The sequence below is a fragment of the Cynocephalus volans genome, chromosome 12, assembly GCF_027409185.1.
Source record: "Cynocephalus volans isolate mCynVol1 chromosome 12, mCynVol1.pri, whole genome shotgun sequence".
NCBI lineage: Eukaryota > Metazoa > Chordata > Mammalia > Dermoptera > Cynocephalidae > Cynocephalus > Cynocephalus volans.
The window spans coordinates 98,113,544-98,133,196 of record NC_084471.1 but is presented as its reverse complement, the minus strand read 5'-3'; the positions used below and the strand labels follow the sequence as shown (position 1 = coordinate 98,133,196).

The window sequence follows — 19,653 nt, the reverse complement described above, 5'->3', positions numbered from 1 at the left end:
AAGGAATTTCTAATTCAAAGGACTTCTGGAATAGCACATGCTTGGTAAGGAAAGAATGAACCTTAACCATTCATCATTGGCAGGTGCTAAGGATACAGAGATGAAAAAGACTCAGTTCCTATCCACTAAGAGTTCAGTCTGGTATGGGGGACAGATGCATAAATGGATGATTATTAGATAATGTGGAAATGCAGTGATGGTAATGTACACGAAGTATTATGCACAACACCCAAAGCAATCAAATGCCGACACAAGAAGAAGTAAACTCTTACTCAAGAAAAATCAATCTGTTTATATATCTATTTCTTGCCTCATTTTTTATATCTGAACATAATTCTTTAAGTTTTATAATGTATAAGGGAGAAAATTCCCTATGTCTTCTCCCTATATTTCCCTCACACTATTCCCAGTTTTAGCCTTACCCAGTGAGATCCCCCATTCAAATGCAAACAGAGCTCCTGTAAAAAGTGTAAAGAATGGAATTGTGGTTTCTACAAACTGTTAAGTTCAAGAATGCATGAATAATTTAGCCTCCACCAACTGCCAATGATCCCATGTTCCAAAACTCTGGATCTAAGGAGCCTATAATAGGCAGGACACCTGGAATAGATAACGTGATGCTCAGGGGAGTGATTAATCTTTATTTCCTCTGCGTTGTCAGCAATGAGAGCTGCTGACTGCCTGCCTGGATCTGCAATAACTCTCAGATTGCCCTCTGGGGCCCCACTTATTGCCAACATTCTACTTGTTCCTTCTTGTTGGACCTCCATGGCACCGGCAACTGCCTAATCTCCTACATCCCATCTGCACTATCCACCAAAGACTATGCTTTGCCTATCAGGTTAGCCTTTTTCCTCTCCCCTGCAATAGAATCTGCCTTGGACTACCCGCTCTACTAGGAGAAAGTAGAGTGATAATATTCTAGTATAAAAGCAGGATTCTCAGACCGGCCTGTGGCTCACTCGGGAGAGTGCGGTGCTGACAACACCAAGCCAAGGGTTAAGATCCCCTTACCGGTCATCTTTAAAAAAAAAAAAAAAAAAAAAAAAAAAAGCAGGATTCTCTAGAGAAGTTAAAGTAAAAAGGAGTCACGCTAGTCACATACAGCGATCAAGGAAGTGGAATGTGGCATCCTTAGCAATGCCAGAGGGTCCTGGAGTTCTTAAAGAAGCTTCAGCCCTAAGTGGCTCAGGGCCCTCTGCAGCCTAAACACGTCTCCCTCCTAGGCAATAGTATAGTGACGTTTAAGGGGACTGTAGCAGTCACTCAGAAAGAATCGTTGAGGAAAGACACTTAGGGACAAAACCTGCTCTATTGGCCTGGCTGAAAGACTGCTTGTGTGTCAGCCTGTGTAGCCATCATCATGCTAAATAAATGTTCATTTCCTTTCCTTAATCCAACTTTTCATTATTTACCTCCTTCCCTATGGTTTATACACATAATTCAATCTCCCTTTCCCAAATAACTATCACTTGACCTCTTAAGCACTGTCCTACCTTTCTTGGATGCCCATCCTCATAGCCTCTGCCAGACAACTCTCCCAACTTTGAGTGTGAATATTGCCACCTGTACAGCAAGAACCATCAGTTTCCAGGTGACAGCGTGGGGAGGGGAAACTCAAACAGAGCCTGGTCCTGTCCCCAAATTGAGGAGGTTGTGCTAGGTGTCCAAGAAGACCAAGGTTGCTAGAGTTTGCAGGGCAGAATCCTGAAGAGGAGTGAGCTAAAGCAAAAAAGAACTCCAAATATCCATACAAGGTCCTATCAAGTATTCAGCTGAGTACTGATAGGCACGTGCATGTGAGAAAACTACCCAAGACCAGGGAAAGAATCACAAGAAAAGACTAGAGGATTAAAGGTGTAATTCACTATATTAATATTAATGATATGATCACTTCAACAAGGGTGAACAGGGGAGGAGGAACAGTTTACAAAGGGACATAGGAAACTTTCAGGGGTGATAAATATGTTCCTTATCCTGATTGTGGTGTTGGTGGCACAGGTGTATACTAATGTCAAAACTTGGTAAATTATATGCTTTAAATATGGGTAATTTGTTTCATGTCAATTATATTTCAATAAAGTTGTTAAAAAATTGACTATTTATACTAAGAATAACAATTAGTGTGGGTTTTATAGCATATGCAGAAGTAAATGTAAAATACATGATAAAAAATATACACCAGTAGCATAAAGGAAAAGAAGGGAGTAAATATACTATTATTAACATTTTCGTACTATAGGTGAAATGGTATAATATTTGAAAATAGACTGAAAAAAGTTAAATATATATATATAATGTCCTAGAACAATCACTAAAATAAAAAAAAATAATAAGTTCTATGAGCCTAGTGGAGATAAAATGAAAGCAGGAAAAAATACTCAATTCAAAAAAAGGAAAAGGAAAAAAGAGTAGTTGAGACAAATAGATGATAAATAGCAAAATGGTACATTTAAACCTAACCATATAGATAATTTCATTAAATATAAAAGGTTTAAACAATTAGAAAGTGGTGATTATCAGACTGAATTAATGAAAAGATGCAACCATCTACTGTCTACAAGAAGAAACTCACTTTAAATATAAAGACACAGAGGGTTAAAATAAAAAGGAGAAGGCTGTCTGGTTAGCTCAGTTGGCTCGAGCATGGTGCTATAACACCATGGTTGAGAGTTTGGATCTGCATACCGGCCAGCCACCAAAATAAAAATTATTACAGAAGAAAACAGTGGGAGGCGAGGAAGATAACATGCAAATACTAATCAAACAAAAGCATGGGCTGGCCACTTAGCTCAGTTGGTTAGAGCGTGGTGCTATAACAGCATGGTCCAGGGTTTGATCCCTGTACATGCCAGCCACCAAAAAGAAAAAGCAGAGGTGTCTGTACTAATATCAAATTAAGTAGATTTTAGAACAAGAAGTATTACCAGGAATAAAGAGGCACATTTCTTAAAGATAAAGAAGCAAATTCATTAAGAAAATATAACAGTTCTAAATGTATGTGCACCTAATTAAAGAGCCTGAAAACACATAAAGCAAAAACTGATACAATTGAGAGAAGAAATAGAAAAACCTACAAACATGTTGGAGATTTAAATGCTCCTCTTTTAGTAAGTGGTAGCACAAGTAGACAGAAATATAGAAGACTTAAACAACACTATAAACCAATTTGACCTAATTACCTTCTATAAAACACAACATGCAACAACAGCAGAAAACACATTCCTTTCAAGTACACATGAAATATTGTACCAGATGGACTATATTTTTGGCTATAAATCAAAGTTTGATAAATTTAGGGAAATTTAAATCATGTACAATGTGTTCTTTGGCCACAACTGAATTAAACTAAAAATCAATATCAGAATGGTATCTGGAAAGTCTCCAAATATTTGGAAATTAAACAGCATAATTAGAAATAATCCAATGATCAAAGAAATAAATCATTAAAAAATTTAGGAAATATTTTAAAGTAAATAAAAATGAAAACACAACATTTCAAAATTGTAGGATACAGCTAAAACAGTTCTTAGAGAGAAATGTATATAATATTAAAAGCTATTATTTAAAAAGAAGGGTCTGAACTACTATTGTAAGAAACTAGAAAGATAAGAGCAAATTAAACCCAAAGCAAATAGAAGAAAGGAACTAATAAATAAAAGTGTAGAAGTCAATGAAATAGAAAACAGGAAAACAATACAGAAAACCAATAAAACCAAAAGCTGTTTCTTTCAAGTTCAATAAAGTCAATAGGCCTCTAGCCAGACTTAAGAGAGGAAAAAAAAACTACACAACTTACAAATATCAGGAATGAAAGAGGAGGACATCACTATAGATCCTAGAGATATAATAAGGAAATATTATGAATAACTTCACCCCAATAAATTTAATAACTTATATGAAATGGGAAAATTCCTTTAAAAACTAAAACTGCCAAAGCTCATTCAAGAAGAAATTGGTAACCTGAATATCCCTATATCCAATAAAGATATTAAATTTGTAGCTGCAAACCTTCCCACAGAAAAATGTCTAGGCCCAGATGGCTTCAGTGGTGAAGGCTATGAAACATTTAAACAAGAAATAATACCAACGCTACACAAACTCTTACAGAAAGTAGAAGATGAAGAAACACTTCTCAATTGGTTTTATCAAGCCATCATTAACCTGATAGCAAAACAAGACAAAAATATTACAAGGAAAGTATATATCATTATTCTTCATGAACATCGGTGCATAGGTGCAAAAATCCTTAATAGTGTATTAACAAGTCAAATATGGCAAAATATAAAAACAATAACTAAGTAGAGCATATACTGTTATCAAGGTTAGTTCGACATTTGAAAAATCAGTCCATGTAAAGAGTAAAACCATATGATTATTTAGTAGTAGCAAAAAAAAAAATTTCACAAAATTCAATACCCATTCATGATATAAATTTTCAATAACAAGAATAGATCAAAATTTTCTCAACCTGATAAAGGGCATCTATGAAAAACATACAGCTAATGTCACTTAAATGTGAAAGACTGAATCCTTTCCCCCTAAGATCAGGAAGAATGTCCACTCTCCCCACCTTTGATACTGTACTAGAGATTCTAGCTAGAACAATAAGGCAAGAAAAAGAAGTAAAATGCATACACTTTAGAAAGGGAGAAGTAAAACAGTCTTCATTTGCAGACAACATGATTATCAATATGGAAAACACTATGAAACCTTTTTTCAAAAAGCTAATAGAGGCTGATTGGTTAGCTCAGTTGGTGGGACGTGGTGCTGACAACCGCGAGGTCATGAGTTTGGATCTCCATACCTGCCAGCCACCAATAAATAACTAAATAAATGAAAAGATAATAGAGATAAAAGTGAGCTCAACAAGCTCTCAGAATAGAAGGCAATATACATAAATTAACTGTGTTCTAAACAAGGTGAAACTGCAGTGCAAAAGCATTAAAATTTTTTAAAAATGCATTGTAAGTTCTTAGAACTGGAAAAAATAGGAAAAAGTCTTAATAATTGAGAGGAAGAGAGAAAGTATAAGATGAGGCCAAGGAGAAAGACAGGGAACTTTGAACAGTGGAAAAATGGAAGATGCACTGAAGAATTTAATCTGGGGAGGGACTTGATTGCGATCATGCTGACTGAAATATGAAAAGTACAATAGAAGCAATCAAATTTGATTTGAAATAAACTCTCATGAGGCTCTTGCAATCATTTAGGCAAAAAAGATGGTAGCTTGGTCTCAAGCAAAGTAGAAGAAAAGCAAGACATAATCAAGAGATAATTGGAAAATAGAATCAATATAATTGGCTATTGACAATTGTGGAAGAGAAGGAAGAAGGGGGAGGCCAGGGCTGCTCCCAGGTATCTGGCTGCAGCAGTGAATGGTAGTGCCCTGAAGAGTAGCAGCTGTGCTGGCTTGAGTCTCTGACTCACAAAATACCCCAGGGAAAGAGCAGGTGTCACTGTTAGCTGTGACCATAAAATAGCATGCTGTCCAGAGAGTGGCAACCTGCCAGCGCCAGTTTACCCTGGAATGTGGCACTTACTTCCCTGGGCACTGGTATGTTGTTCATTTGCAACAGTTGTTTCCCTTAATCATTTGCCCAGACACCTGGGCCACAAAAATAATTCTCAAGTTAGACCACTGACAGTGGAGAGAGTAAGGACCTCTGAGTCATACCCATTTTCCCTCCCCTTATTTTCTGTCAGGGTCCCATTAGCTCTCTGAATTGTCCTGGGGAACTCTCCCCGACACCCATCAGCTTCTCCTGTTCATGAAACTTGAACATCTTAAGCTGAAACTAGCACTCTTCCTCAATAGTAAAATGAAATCACCTCTACAGGACTCTGGGCAGGAGTAGTGTTGCAATTCCATCCATGCCTGATCAGGGCTTTACCATCCACGCATCCACAAAGAGCTCTCTAGCGCCTTCTCACTTACTCAACAAAGATTTTAAATTGCCTGCTATGTGCCAGCATCTCTGCCAGGTATTGGGGAAACGATAAATGTAAAAGATCAGCCTCATGGATCTTACATTTCTATAGGGAGGACAATTAGTAAGTAAACAAATACACTGCAATAAAGTTAGGAGTAAAATAAACAGAACGATGAAAAAGAAACTAAATAGGGGAGGACCCACATCAAGAAAGGCATTTCTGAAAAGGTGACATTTAGGCTGAGACTTGAAGGTTGAAAATGAGCCTTGTTGCTTGCAGTCACTACAAGCGATCCAATAGAAACAATCATGCTGCCTATTCAGAGCTCTACATGTTATTAAGGTGCTGTGTGGCGTCAGTGGCAGTTCTGAGAGGGCAGAAGTGATGCTATGGCCAGAACTTTGCATATAGCTGTGCATGAGGATAATATTTTGAAAAACTACAAATTTTTCAAATTGTAGTTTGACGTGATTTTCTCTTTTGCCATTTTGGAAACATAACTTTCTCCCTTGTTAACTGTTAAAGAAAAATTATTCAATGATACTTGTTAAAGCACGGTAAGGAAAACTTTATCCAGCATCAACACAACAGGTATAGGCACCACTTGCAATGGGGCCTTGCAGTGGGGGTGAAAGACTGAGCTCAAATCCAAGTACAGCATGGGCAAGTGGGAATTTATAGCCAAGGAGCAGGATGGGGATCAGTGGATGGAAAATTACTGAGAGGGAACATCAGGGTAAAGGGGATTCTGGCTTAGCTGACCTAACAAGGTGATCAGACATCACCTGGGGGGTGGTGGAGGATGAGGAACCTGATCAGCTTTGGAGAGCTCTGGCTCAACGGACTTAGCAGGGTTCTTTGCTAAAACGATTTTACAGGGAAGGGCACAGGTGGGCCCGGTAGAAGGTTTAGAAGCCTGACTAAAGTTTAGCCAAGCAAAGAATCTTTTTCAAACCCAAAGTATTTGGGGGGGAGAAGGAGTTGCAAATTGGATGAGAACTGCCAAAAAAGGAATGAAAAGAGCACGAGTTATTATTCAACTTGTAACGGTCAGGAGAATGGCGCCACATAACAATAGGCTAGCAAATAGGCATGTTGAGAAAGAACGGATTCTTTACATTTTTAACTTGCATTAACTATATCAAGGGCTAGACCTGATGGACTACAGCTATTTTGATGGATTGGAAGTTAAAGAAACATCCTCCCTTTCCAGACCCAAGAGATCGTGGGACAGGAAGAAAGAGAGAAATAGAGGCCAAGGTGGCGTGGTACTCCCCTCAACTTGTTCCCAGTTTCCCCGAAGTGAGTTAGAGAGGCTGAGGAGAAACACCTGGGACTGAGGTGGCCTTTCTCCATTCCTTCTTTGGGACTGTAGGAGGAGACCTCTGTGGGTGGCATGCCTGTACCAACTTGGTGAGGAGGGCCTGGGCCCAGCATGACTTAGAGCATTGCTTCTTAAAATGCCTGTTGACCAGTTATTTTTTACTGTCCTTGTTTCTTTTTTCCAGTCAGCCCTGGTACTTTAATAAAATACACTAAAAATAGGTCAATAAGAAAAGGAAATGAAAAACAACTAAGTTAAGACAGGGAATACAAGCCCGAGTTTTTTATTAGATTCAACAGACATAAAATTACCGTCAAATTGCTTTAAAAGTTTCTACGCACTTCAACCAGACCCTGTTGGAGGAAGATGGAACAGAGACTTTGAGCTCAGCTTTTAAAAGGCATGGGAATCCCACAGAATGCTTGCCCCTTGCCTAGTGATTTTTTGGTACCCATATATTTTGATTGGCCAAGCAGGTAATCTCTGTGTGTCAATCATCTAAAAGCGTTTCTTTATGAAAACACTGGGTGGGACCTCAGAACAGATGCAGGTGAGAGGAAGAAGGGACAAGAAGAGCAGATAGCTTCCAAAGAGCGTAGAATCGCTTTTCACACCAGGAAGAGCCTTGCACTCCTGCAGTCTTCCTAAATCACCCTGTGAGATGATGTTGTTAGCAAACACCTTCAGGATTCCCCACTAGTATCCCAGCAGCAGTCTTGCGAATAATCACTTGGCCACATGCACAGAGCCAGCAGCGAAGACTGGCTTTTATTATTTTATTCCTGGTAGAATATAGGATTTCTGGCCTGAAGTAAGGGGGGTAAGAAAAACATGTGTAGTGGAATGGGGGAAGGTTCCTACTCTCCTGGGCTTACCACTAGACCTGGTTCAATGCAACAGTATTTCATATTGAGGACTGTTACTTTTTGGGAAAGAAGAAAAGTGAGAATAAATGAAGAGGGTAGACAGGGATCAGGAAAACCTGCATAAAGCTAACCATTGCTTACCCTCTTTCAGGCTGGCTAGTTCCCCTTGCTTCCTTTCTTTCTTTGCCTCAGACACCAGGGTTCTAGATTTTCCACCTCTTCACAACTTTCACCACGTGGATTTTTATACCCACTGAACTTATCTATAGAAGAGGACACAGCTGCCCCAGATACCCACTTTTTATCTACTCGCAAACACACACAGCAGATCCTTTGTGAATGGGTGAAACAACAAAGATAAGACAGTCATAAAGATAACAGATTTCATGGAGCTTGGTCTTATTGAGTTCTTGCCCTCAATTAAATATGGCTCACCTGAGATTTGCTCTCCCTCCAACTTTCCTCTGATAGAGCCTCCTTCCACCTTATAAAGGGTAATCATATCCAAAGAGCTAATCAGGATAAAGCAATAGTGTCCCTTTTGTTCTAAATATATGTTTTACATACTCGAGGACTTGTAGACAAGATTACCAATCAAATAGGCCACTAACAAGTCAACAATTTAGTCTCTGGACTTATCATCACTGCCTGAGCTGGCAGCTGTTTCTCAGGCATTCCGGTCAAGGATGACCCAAATTCTGGAGCAACCTCCCCTACTTCAACTGCCCTCCAGAGGCCTCTGCAAAAATAAATTGGGGATTTGGGGTACAAATAAAGAGTTTTAGAAAGGGACATCATACCAAGCAAGCATTTCACCCTCAAAAAACTGTCTTTTGTGATTACTGCTACTAAATCATTCTGCCTTGTTCATTTAGATAGAACAGGCTGGCTGAATCAAAAGTCATCAGAGTTTGAGGCAGGAGAGAAAGAAAAAGAAAAGTCAGGAACTTAAGAAGTACATTTGCTATCGTACAGAGAAAAACACTATGGAATATCTTCTAGCTCAACCACAATATTTGTGTAACATTGGACAGTTTACTTTGTTTCTCTAATCTGTTTCCTCATCAGCAAAATAAAGAAAATAGGGTTTTTTCTAACATCACAGATGAATTCAACCGAGTTTATGTACTCTATCAAATTTGCTTGACCCATCCTGCCCCCACCCCCATGGCTGCTTGCCAAAGTGAGAGCCCCCCAGCCACTGTCCTTGTTCCCTTCCTCACACTGCCAGCTTTCTCAACCTCCCGTGGGAGGGGTGGGGGGGAGTCTTCCACACAGCTTCTATCATATCTGCCCAGCAGACATAGCAGCTCCAATGCCCAAATTCTATGACCAGACCCAGCTGTTGGCTTCCCCAGCAGCTGCCCAGAGGGGCCAGATAACACCCTGGAAGTCAGAAAAAATTAAAAATAATTGGATGAATTTTAGCCAGTGAGAAACAGGAAAAAAGAAGTCACTGACAAACAAATTCCTTACTCTCCTTTCTTCCCAGATCTAACAATCTGTTCTGAGGCCTGGATCTGTGCTGCCTCTCAGACATCCCATGAGATGAGCAGTGGCTATGTGTCCTTGTGAAGCAGTGGCCAGCTGGATAATCCGTCACCTTATATTTGCTCACCTCACCTCCCTGCTTTACTTGCTCTCTTCCCTCACTCTTGCCACCCTGGAATTCCACTCCAAATAAACCATTAACATATAAACTGTGTCTCAGTCTCTTTTTTTGGGAATAATTCAAAGTCAAAAGGTGTGTTATAAAGACCAAATGAAACAGAGTACGGGAAAGCCATTTGTAAATGTTAAAGTAAACATTACACTCATAAAAAGTTCACTGAATCTCAAACAAGGCAGTAGAGAAGTGTAAAATGGTGTAACTAGCACCATTGTTGCCGAGATATTTATAAGGGATTATGGTATAGAAAGAAAGAAACACTTAACTGGGGTGAAGGGTGGAGTAGAAGAGGAGAAGCCTCAAATAAAAGAGGTTCTTTTTGGCTGGCCGGTTAGGTCAGTTGGTTAGAGTGCAGCCTTATAAACCCCAAGGTCATGGGTTCAGATCCCCTTACCAGCCAGTCACAGAGAAAAAAAAACAATTGAATTTTTAAAAGAAAAGTAAATAAATACAACAAACAACAAAAAAAAAAGTAAGAAAGAAAAGAAAAGAGGTTCTTTTGAATAAAGAAAGTGCTTAGGCAAATGTATTAGTCTGTTTCTGTTGATTATAACAGAATACCTGAAACTGGGTAATGTATAAAAAAATGAAATTTTTTCCTTACAGTTCATAGGCTGGGAAGTCCACAGTCTAAGGGGTGCTCTGGTGAGGGCCTTGTTGGTGGTGGCTTCATAGCAACACAGGATATCACACAGTGAATGGCTTGAGCAAGAGAGAGAGCTAACCTGCTCACTCACTCTCTTTATAAAGCCATCAGAGCCACGCCCATTTCTCCATGACTGGATGAGTCCATTCACAAGGGTATAGTCTTCACAATCTAATCACCTCCTAAAGGCCCCACCTTTCAGTTGCCATAATAGGCTTTCGCATCCTCTTAACACTGTGACAGTGGGAATTAAGTTTCTAATACATGAACCTTTGGGGGACACATTCAACCCATATGAGCAGACAAGAGAAAGGTATTTCAGGCAAAGGCAGAGATGTGACATTTCAGGGAAGCCTGAAAAAGCAGGGACAGTCTCGGGAACTTCAGTAAGGAAGGAGGTCTGAAAAACAGGCCGTCGGACCATGAAGGACCTTGCACCCAACACTCAAGAGCTCAGGCTTTTTTCTCAAGGCCATGAGAATTGCAGAAGAAGAATGTAGTCAAGGGTTACTTTACAAAAAGACCACCAAGACACTGGTGTGGAGGATGGGAGGGAAGAGAGAGAGACAGGAAGTAGGGAAAACCATGAGGAGGCTATTCCACCGGCATGGGAAGAGGGACGAGGGGCTGTTCTATGGCAGGGGCTGTGGCCATGTGCAGACAGGGCAGACTGGAAAGATGTCTAAGAAGAAAAGTCCGTTCTCTCGAATGTGGAGATCTAAGCAAGAACAAGGCATCTAAGAAGGTGACAGATTTCAGACGTGAGCAGTTAGATAGACAGCAGTGCCATTAACCAGGACTGAAAATAAAGAAATAGAAAGAGAGATCTGCTTATATTTGGTGGCCAAGAATGGAATAATATGCTGAATCTTAGCAGTCTAACAGACATCCAGGCAGAGATTACCAATAAGCAGATGGAAATGCATATTGGAAGTGAGATTCAGTTAGGAATCCCTGGATAGCTGTTAGAGATTTTGGAAATCACCTTAGAAGAATGTGCAGTTAAAAAAGAAGCAAGTGAAGGAGGAAATTCTGAAATACCAACAATGGAGGGATAAACTAAGACAAAAAGAGAAGGAGCCATCTAAAAGGTAAAAGGGAGACCAAGTAAGACTAGTACTGGAGGCCAAGGGATGAGAGAGTTAGTGGCTGTGAGTGGTCAACAGACAGGTTCAGTAAAATATGTGCACACTGATAGCAACTAGAAAGCCATTTATGATCTTATCAAAAGAAGTTTTGGTGAGGTGGTGAAGGTGAGAAAGGGTTAACAGGTTGTTGAAAAGTAGATGGGAAGCTCTCATTCATTGCTGGTGGGACAGCACAACGGTACAGCCACTTTAGAAGACAGTTTGCCGGTTTCTTGCAACCATAAACGTACTTTTACCACGTGCTGCAGCAATCGCGCTTCTTGGTGTTTACTCAAATGAGTTAAAAACATGTTTACACAAAAACCTGCATATGAATGTGTACAACAGCTTTCTTAATAACTGCCGAAACTTGGAAGCAACCAAGATGTCCTTCAGCAGGTGAATGGATAAACAAACCGTGATACATACACACAACGGAATATTATTCAGCACTAAAAAGAAATAAGCTATCAAGCATGAAAAACTTGGAGGAACCTTAGAAGCATAATACTAAACAAAGAAGCCAAACTCAAAAGGCTACAAAACTGTATGATTCTGACTATCTGACACTCTGGAAAAGACAGAACTACAGAGACAGCAAAAGAATCAGTGGCAACAATAATCAGCCACAATGTATATCGACATAATAAAATTAAAAAATAAAAAATAAAAAATAAAATAAATAAATAAAAATAAAATGTAGATAAAAACTCCTGAGTCTAACAGCAAAAAAAAAAAAAAAAAAAAAGAATCAGTGGTTGCCAGGGGTTAGGGAGTAGGTAAGGATGAAATGGCAGAGCACAAAGGATTTTTAGGGCAGTGAAACTATTCCATATGATACTAGAATGGTGGATATATGTCATCATACATTTGTCAAAATCCACAGAACATTCAACACCAAGAATGAACCCTAATGTAAACTATGGACTTTAGCTGATAATGACATGTCAGTGTAGGTCCATTGAGCGTAACAAATGTACCACTCTAGTGGATTTTGATAGTGGGAGAGACTGTACATATGTTGGGGCAGGAGGTATTGGAAAACCTCTGTGCCTTCTGCTCAATTTTGCTGTGAACCTAAAATGCTCTAAAAATAAAGTTTATTTTTTAAAAAAGTAAATGAGAGATGATAAGTTGTAGATAGTAAACATATATAAAATTATAAGAAATCTGAGTGTTAGAAACATATGAATTTGGGGGGGTTGATGACATTAAAATAAAAAAAGAAAAAGAATGAAAAATAAATAAATAAATCAATAAATAAAAGAAATTTGAGTGTTAAAAGTTGGAAACCTCTCAGTTGATCTGTATGGCACTTGAATATACATAAAAAAAACTCTAGAAGGAAATAAAAACTAATAACTGGGATTATCTGTGGAGAAAGGAAGAGAGGCAGATGAGGATACTGTAAGAAGGGAATGGGAAGGAAACTTTTCACTATAAATCCTTTTATACCTTTTGGTTTCTAAACCTTGTGAATTTACTATTACTTAAAAAATTAAATAAAATATTATGTGCCAGATACATTTCTTGATGTCTTGAGGAAGGCTGGAAACCACCCAAGGAACCAAGACAGAGATAGAGCCTTGTAGGATCTAAGATTATGACTTGAAAATCCCAGATGGCTTTTTTTCTTTTTTTTTTAAAGATAACTGGTAAGGGGATCTTAACCCTTGACTTGGTGTTGTCAGCACCACGCTCACCCAGTGAGCAAACCGGCCATCCCTACATAGGATCAGAACCTGTGGCCTTGGTGTTATCAGCACCACACTCTCTGGAGTGAGCCACGGGCGGGCCCCCCAGATGGCTTTGAGAGCTATGAGATTGTCCTCAGAAATGTCAAAGGTATTGTGGGGAAAAAAAGGACAGAAAGGAGAATTACCATAACTTCTGGAATCCCAGGGAGCTGAAGGGAGAATGAGTGAGAAATAAGGGAGCTCAAAAACACTCTCCCTCAGTTAAGACTCAACTAATAAAGGAGAAGGTAAGAAACCATTGTTTGTTATTAACTCAAGCACCCAAACGTAGTTGACTCTCTTTAAAAATGAAAATCAGGGGCCGGCCTGTGGCTCACTCGGGAGAGTGCAGTGCTGATAATACCAAGGCCATGGGTTCGGATCCCATATAGGGATGGCCGGTTTGCTCACTGGGTGAACGTGGTGCTGACAACACCAAGTCAAGGGTTAAGATCCCCTTATCGGTCATCTTTAAAAAAAAAAAATGAAAATCAATTTCACTATAAAAAAACCTGAAATTATTTAATTGGCCAATCCATATTGACAAGAATTCAAATCAACCACTAGAAGGAACTTGATTATAGAGATTATTAAGTCAATTAAGTTCCATTTCCCTCAAGTCACTGGATTTTAATACATATCTATGACTGGCAGTCCTAAGGGTACATAGCTAACTTTCAGCATATACCTGAAAAGTAAAGAGAAGTAGCCCAAAGAGTGCCCCCCACTGGACTCAGAAAGGTTTCCATAGTGAAAAATCTTCTCATTAAAATTTTTATTTTAACAAAACAAAGACATTACAAAATCCAGCACAATCAAATTCACCAAGTAAAGAAACAAATAAGAAAAATTCCAGCTCTCCCCCAAAATAGTTTATAACAAAGAAATGAGCCAGTACAATACCCTTAAGAACACACAAATAGATACTCTGTTTGAAAGTCATTTCTAAGGAAAATTAAAATTAAATATTAACCTCACACAAAGCAATTTGCGATCCTTGTTGCCAAATACTGATAATTATTGGAGTTCTTTATCAAAAAAGGAGTCTGGGTAAGTAATTTTAGATGTGGATCTGTATTAAGTCTATTTTAGGCTGACCGTATTTACTCACATATTTTCCCTTCTCCTTATTTCTTCCCTCAATCCTGAGAGAAAGAAAAGAATTTTTTTCTGCCTAATTTTCCTCTGATGAATTACAGTGGCATTGAAACTTGGGGGGGAAAAAAAGAATTAGAATTGCAGCCAAAATGTGGGATTACTACAATACTATATTTTGGATAATCAATTTTTATTTTATTTAGATTTTTACTGGGTTTTTTTGTTGTTTGGAAGGGAAAAAAATCAGACCTTTACATGACAGGATTCACATTAATAATGTTTGTCCATTTTTTAAGAGACAGCATGCAACAAAAATTCTGTTAGTGTTTCTGACATGATTTCCATATAAGACAGAGGAATGTTTTCTGTGTATTTGTCTGGTTAACTGGTTGAGTGTGGCAATAGGAAGGGCAGATTGACACAAAGAATCTTTTTATTCCTACTTGGAGGAATTCTATTTTCTCTCTTCAAGAAATGAACATTGAGGGCCGGCCCGTGGCTCACTTGGGAGAGTGTGGTGCTAATAACACCAAGGCCACAGGTTCGGATCCCTATATAGGGATGGCCGGTTCACTCACTTGGGAGAGCGTGGTGCTGACAACACCAAGTCAAAGGTTAAGATCCCCTCACCGGTCATCTTTAAAAAAAAAGAAAAAAAGAAATGAAAATTGAATTTTAATCACCTAACTAACTCTGAGAGTTACTGGGGGAGATTATATCCAGGTATAATCCTATTGTATTTAAATGTTTATGCTTGCTTTGAAATCCTGATTAGCTAAAGACTGCTTGTGCTAATAGCTGTGTAACCAGCCTGCCTTAGAGAAAATACTGTTCTAATATTATTTGTACCCAGTTCTAGGCAGAGATTTTGTTTACTATGGTATATACAGGTCCTAGTTCAGTGCCTGACACAAAATACTCACTCAGGATATTTTCAATAAATGAATGAGTGAACATATTTATAACAGGTAGGAATCTTAGTCAATATTATGGTTTAAATGTGTTCTCCAAAATTCATGTGTTGAAAACTTCATCTCCAATGCAACCATGTTGAAAGGTGGAACTTTGAATAAATGATAAGGTCATGAGACTTCTGCCCCCATAAAATGGAATAATATTTTTGTCACAGGAGTGGGTTTGTTATCTGGAGTGGATTTGTTATAAAAGTGAGTTTGGCCCTCTTTTCTTCTCTCTTGTGTGCCCTCTTACCCTTCCACCTTCTGCCATGGGATGACTTAGCAAGAAGACCCTCACAAGATGCAAGCACCTCTCAGCCTTGAACTTCCCAGCCTCCAGAACTGCAAGAAATGTATTTCTTTTCTTTTTAAATTACCCGTCTGTGGTATATTGTTATAGCAACACAAAACAGACTAAGACAATCAACAAACCCTAGTATACAGGAAATACCTCACTTCTTTATATTCTATTCATCATTTTAATTTTAACTCTCAAGCTCAATCCTGATGGACTAAAAATTCAGCCTCAATCATAGTTGTTGCTTTCACTCATCGCAGAGTTCTGGAGCCCTACATAATGACAATCTGCAGGAGAGGGTGTGTGGGGCCACAGTACCTAAAGTCTGGGTCAGCACTCAATAATCATTTTTCAACACAGGATACAGATCAGATGTACAATGCTACTGTCAACATGGTCCAGAGGGAATTAATGACCAGTCCAGGCCCTGTGGTCTTCCTCCGTGGAAGCACCACGCATGAATTCCCTCTGGGATCTTGCTGCCTCTCAGGAGGCTTCCAGGAAGGCTGGAATACCCCACTATTCCCAACAAGGACTTCTCTCTCCCCGGTCACACTAGTGGTTTCAGGAAAACCCTCAATTAATCCTCAAACTCTATTTCCCCCGGTTCACTTTTCTCTGCGTGTCCTGACACTTTCCAGGAGAGCTTTCCTTTTCCATTATCCTTCTTGGACGTAACTGAAAAGGGCAATGGAGAATATGCTGTCATTGCAGATGGGCACCTTTCTCAGCCTCCTTCTGCTTATGGAAATCTGGTGGCCCAAATATCCTTAGTATACTAAACAGTTGCAGTCACTTTTAATGCAAGCTCATGGCACTTTTGGCAATGAATCTCTCTGCAAAATATGTGTTCACGTTTTTATGACTCCGGTTGACTCTGCCAAAAGTCACAACAACAATTCTTTTTAAGACATGATTTTCTTTCTAGACTTAATCATAAGTCTTTTGAGATTATCAGGCTTTCATAAGAACTAGAAGGCATTTTGTTCAGCTGAATAGATTACTATGGTTTACCTTAATCTAATCCGAGGTCTAAACAAAATGATGTATGATAGCTACCTCACTGATTTGGTCTTTGTCTTGAGGCTGAATTGGCTTTTCAAGAATGAAATAATTTCTCCTTTTATCTTTTACTAATTGAAGTGGGAGAAAGAGTAGTATCTTTCAACACAGTCGGTCTTGAAATTTCTGGATTCTCTCTTCCTTTTTATCTCTACTTACAAACAAGCTAATGTTTTTTTCTAAGCTAATGTTTTTCTAGTAGTACCTTACCAAATGCAGCTAATATCAGCCAACCCACACTGTTAACATGCTGCTTGGAACCTCTTTCCCAAAAGCGTTACATTTATTATATAAAAGATCAATGCAGAACAGCGGGTTGTGAATGAATGATATATTTAAGACCTGTTCCATAAAGAAAATTTTTGAAGATAAGTTAAAAAACTAAAAGTAAAAAGCAATCTATAGAACAATGCCTAGCGTATGCTACAGTACATATGGGGGGAAAGTGTGTGAGTGTGAGTGTGTGTGTGTGTGTATAATTTAATACACTGAATTTTTCTAGAAAAATACCCAAGAAACTGAGAGCCATAGTTGCCTCTGGAGGGGGGGAACTGGAGGACTAGAAGATGGGAGTGGGAAGAAATTTTTCTTTTTACTATATGATGGAGTTTGGATGTGTTGTCCCCTCCAAAACTCGTGGAAATTTGATCCCCAATGTGGCAGTGCTGGAAACTGACTGAGTCATGGGGCAGATCCCTCATGAATGGATTAATGCTCTTCCTGGGGGAGGGGGGATTAATGAGTGAGTTCTCGCTCTATTAGTTCCCACAAGAGCTCATTGCTTAAAAAGACCCTGGCACCTTCTCTCTCTCTCTTGCTTCCTCTCTTGCTTCCCTTCTCGCCATGTGATCTGCTTGTACCCGCTGGCTGCCTGCCACTTTTCCACCATGACTAGAAGCAGCCTGAGGCCCATGCCAGATGCAGCTGTCCCAGAATCCTAAGCCAAATAAACCTCTCTTCTTTATAAATTACCCAGTCTCCGCCTCTGCAGGGCCCAGGCATTTTGCGGCGTCACCAGCCGCTGCCCGGTCTCACCACCCCTGGCTAGCACGCACGCACGTTCATTCTCCGTCCTCGCGCCCCTTTTCCTATACTTTCCTCTTCTCTGCGGCAGGAGGAGCAGCTCTCTTCGCGCGGTGCATTCTGGGGATTCAGGTCGAGCCCGCAGCTGCCGCCGTCGCCTGAGGGGAGCGAGGAGAGGCCGCGACTGGGGAGAAAACGCCGGAGTCGCCACTCCCTAACAGCCGCCGCCAAAGAGGCCCGCCCACCCGTCCGCCCGTCCCCCTGCCCCGTTCACAGTGCAGCCTGCTTCTGCAAAGTGGTATGATCGAAGGGACTATGTCTTCATTGAATTTTGTGTTGAAGACAGTAGAGATGTTAATGTAAATTTTGAAAAATCCAAACTTACATTCAGTTGTCTTGGAGGAAGTGATAATTTTAAACATTTAAATGAAATTGATCTCTTTCACTGTATTGATCCAAATGATTCCAAGCATAAAAGAACGGACAGATCAATTTTATGTTGTTTACGAAAAGGAGAGTCTGGCCAGTCATGGCCAAGGTTAACAAAAGAAAGGGCAAATCTTAATTGGCTTAGTGTGGACTTCAATAATTGGAAAGATTGGGAAGATGATTCAGACGAAGACATGTCTAATTTTGATCGTTTCTCTGAGATGATGAACAACATGGGTGGTGATGAGGATGTAGATTTACCAGAAGTAGATGGAGCAGATGATGATTCACAAGACAGTGATGATGAAAAAATGACAGATCTGGAGTAAGGAACAAGTCATCACCTGGATTTTGAGAAAGAAAAATAACTTCTCTGCAAGATTTCATAATTGAGAGAATTCCTGAGTTGATAGGTCCAAAGGCAGATGCTGTATTTGCCTTCTTTAACCCATTTTTCAACCTGTTTGTTTTTTAAAAGGCTTCACTAAGGGTTGACATCTACCATTGTATGGGCAATTTTAAGTCAGCTAAGGCAATAACCTTATGCATGAATATTTCCCAGACTTTCATGAAGCTGTTGAGGTCCTAGGCAATTGATAAAGCAGTTGCAATAAATAAAAACATTTCACTTAAGTCTCCTTTAGTTCGTAATATAGATACTGACATGATAGGAAGCACTCAGCTTAGGGAAAGATAATTAAATTTTAGATTTTAGGACATGGACTCAAGGGGCTGAAACAAATTGGCTGATAACCTTAATCTGGTAACTTGCTCTTCCTCTGGTGTATCCTTCAGGATTGTTCCACTAAAGTTTATTTTTCAAAAAGTTTACTTCACATTATTTTTAAGTGATCACGTGTCAGTGTTTCAGATGTATCTTAGCTAAAACTAGTGAATGCCCTAACTTAGATGGTTTTTGAAGCCTATACATTTGGTATTGTTTGACCCTTAAGCTTTACATCTCTTAGCATGGAGGACAAAGAAAGCTGTACATTGTTGCTTGAGAGTCTGTACGTTTAGACCAGATTTGTATTTGCACTGTCAGTATGGCAAATGAGTGAAAAAATGTTAATACACTATTGGATTTTTTATTTCTTTTTTTGATTCAGCTTATACCAGGGCTGAAAACCTCAACTTATGTTCATGACAGTGGGGATTTTTTTAAATGTCTACATTCTTTCTAATAAACTGTTGGAAGACTTCAAAAAAATAAATAAATAAATAAATAAATTACCCAGTCTCAGGTATTCTGTTATAGCAACACAACACGGACTAAAACACTATATATCCACGCCCTTGTACCTTCTGAATTCTGTGCCATGTGCATATGTTATATGTTCAAAAATAATTCTTTTAAAGTTGGACTATATGCACAATGACGAAAAGCAAAACTTTCTTCCAGTGTCTGCACAAAAATGATATGAGTTGGTACCACTCATTCAAGATACTGTTAAAGATGTGTCAACTTTAGGATATGACACACTT

The 19,653-nt window shown here is 39.2% G+C and overlaps 1 protein-coding gene across 1 annotated transcript in view; it reads left to right on the top strand.

Annotated features, from left to right (window-relative positions):
• LOC134391766 (prostaglandin E synthase 3-like) overlaps positions 1–19,377 on the top strand; it is a 47,912-nt gene extending 28,535 nt beyond the window's left edge. Inside the window, exon 2 of the mRNA XM_063115713.1 lies at positions 17,961–19,377. Coding sequence (XP_062971783.1) covers positions 17,961–18,497 — 537 coding nt within the window. The 3' untranslated portion in view covers positions 18,498–19,377. The remainder of the gene's footprint in view (positions 1–17,960) is intronic.
• Positions 19,378–19,653: the final 276 nt, after the last annotated feature.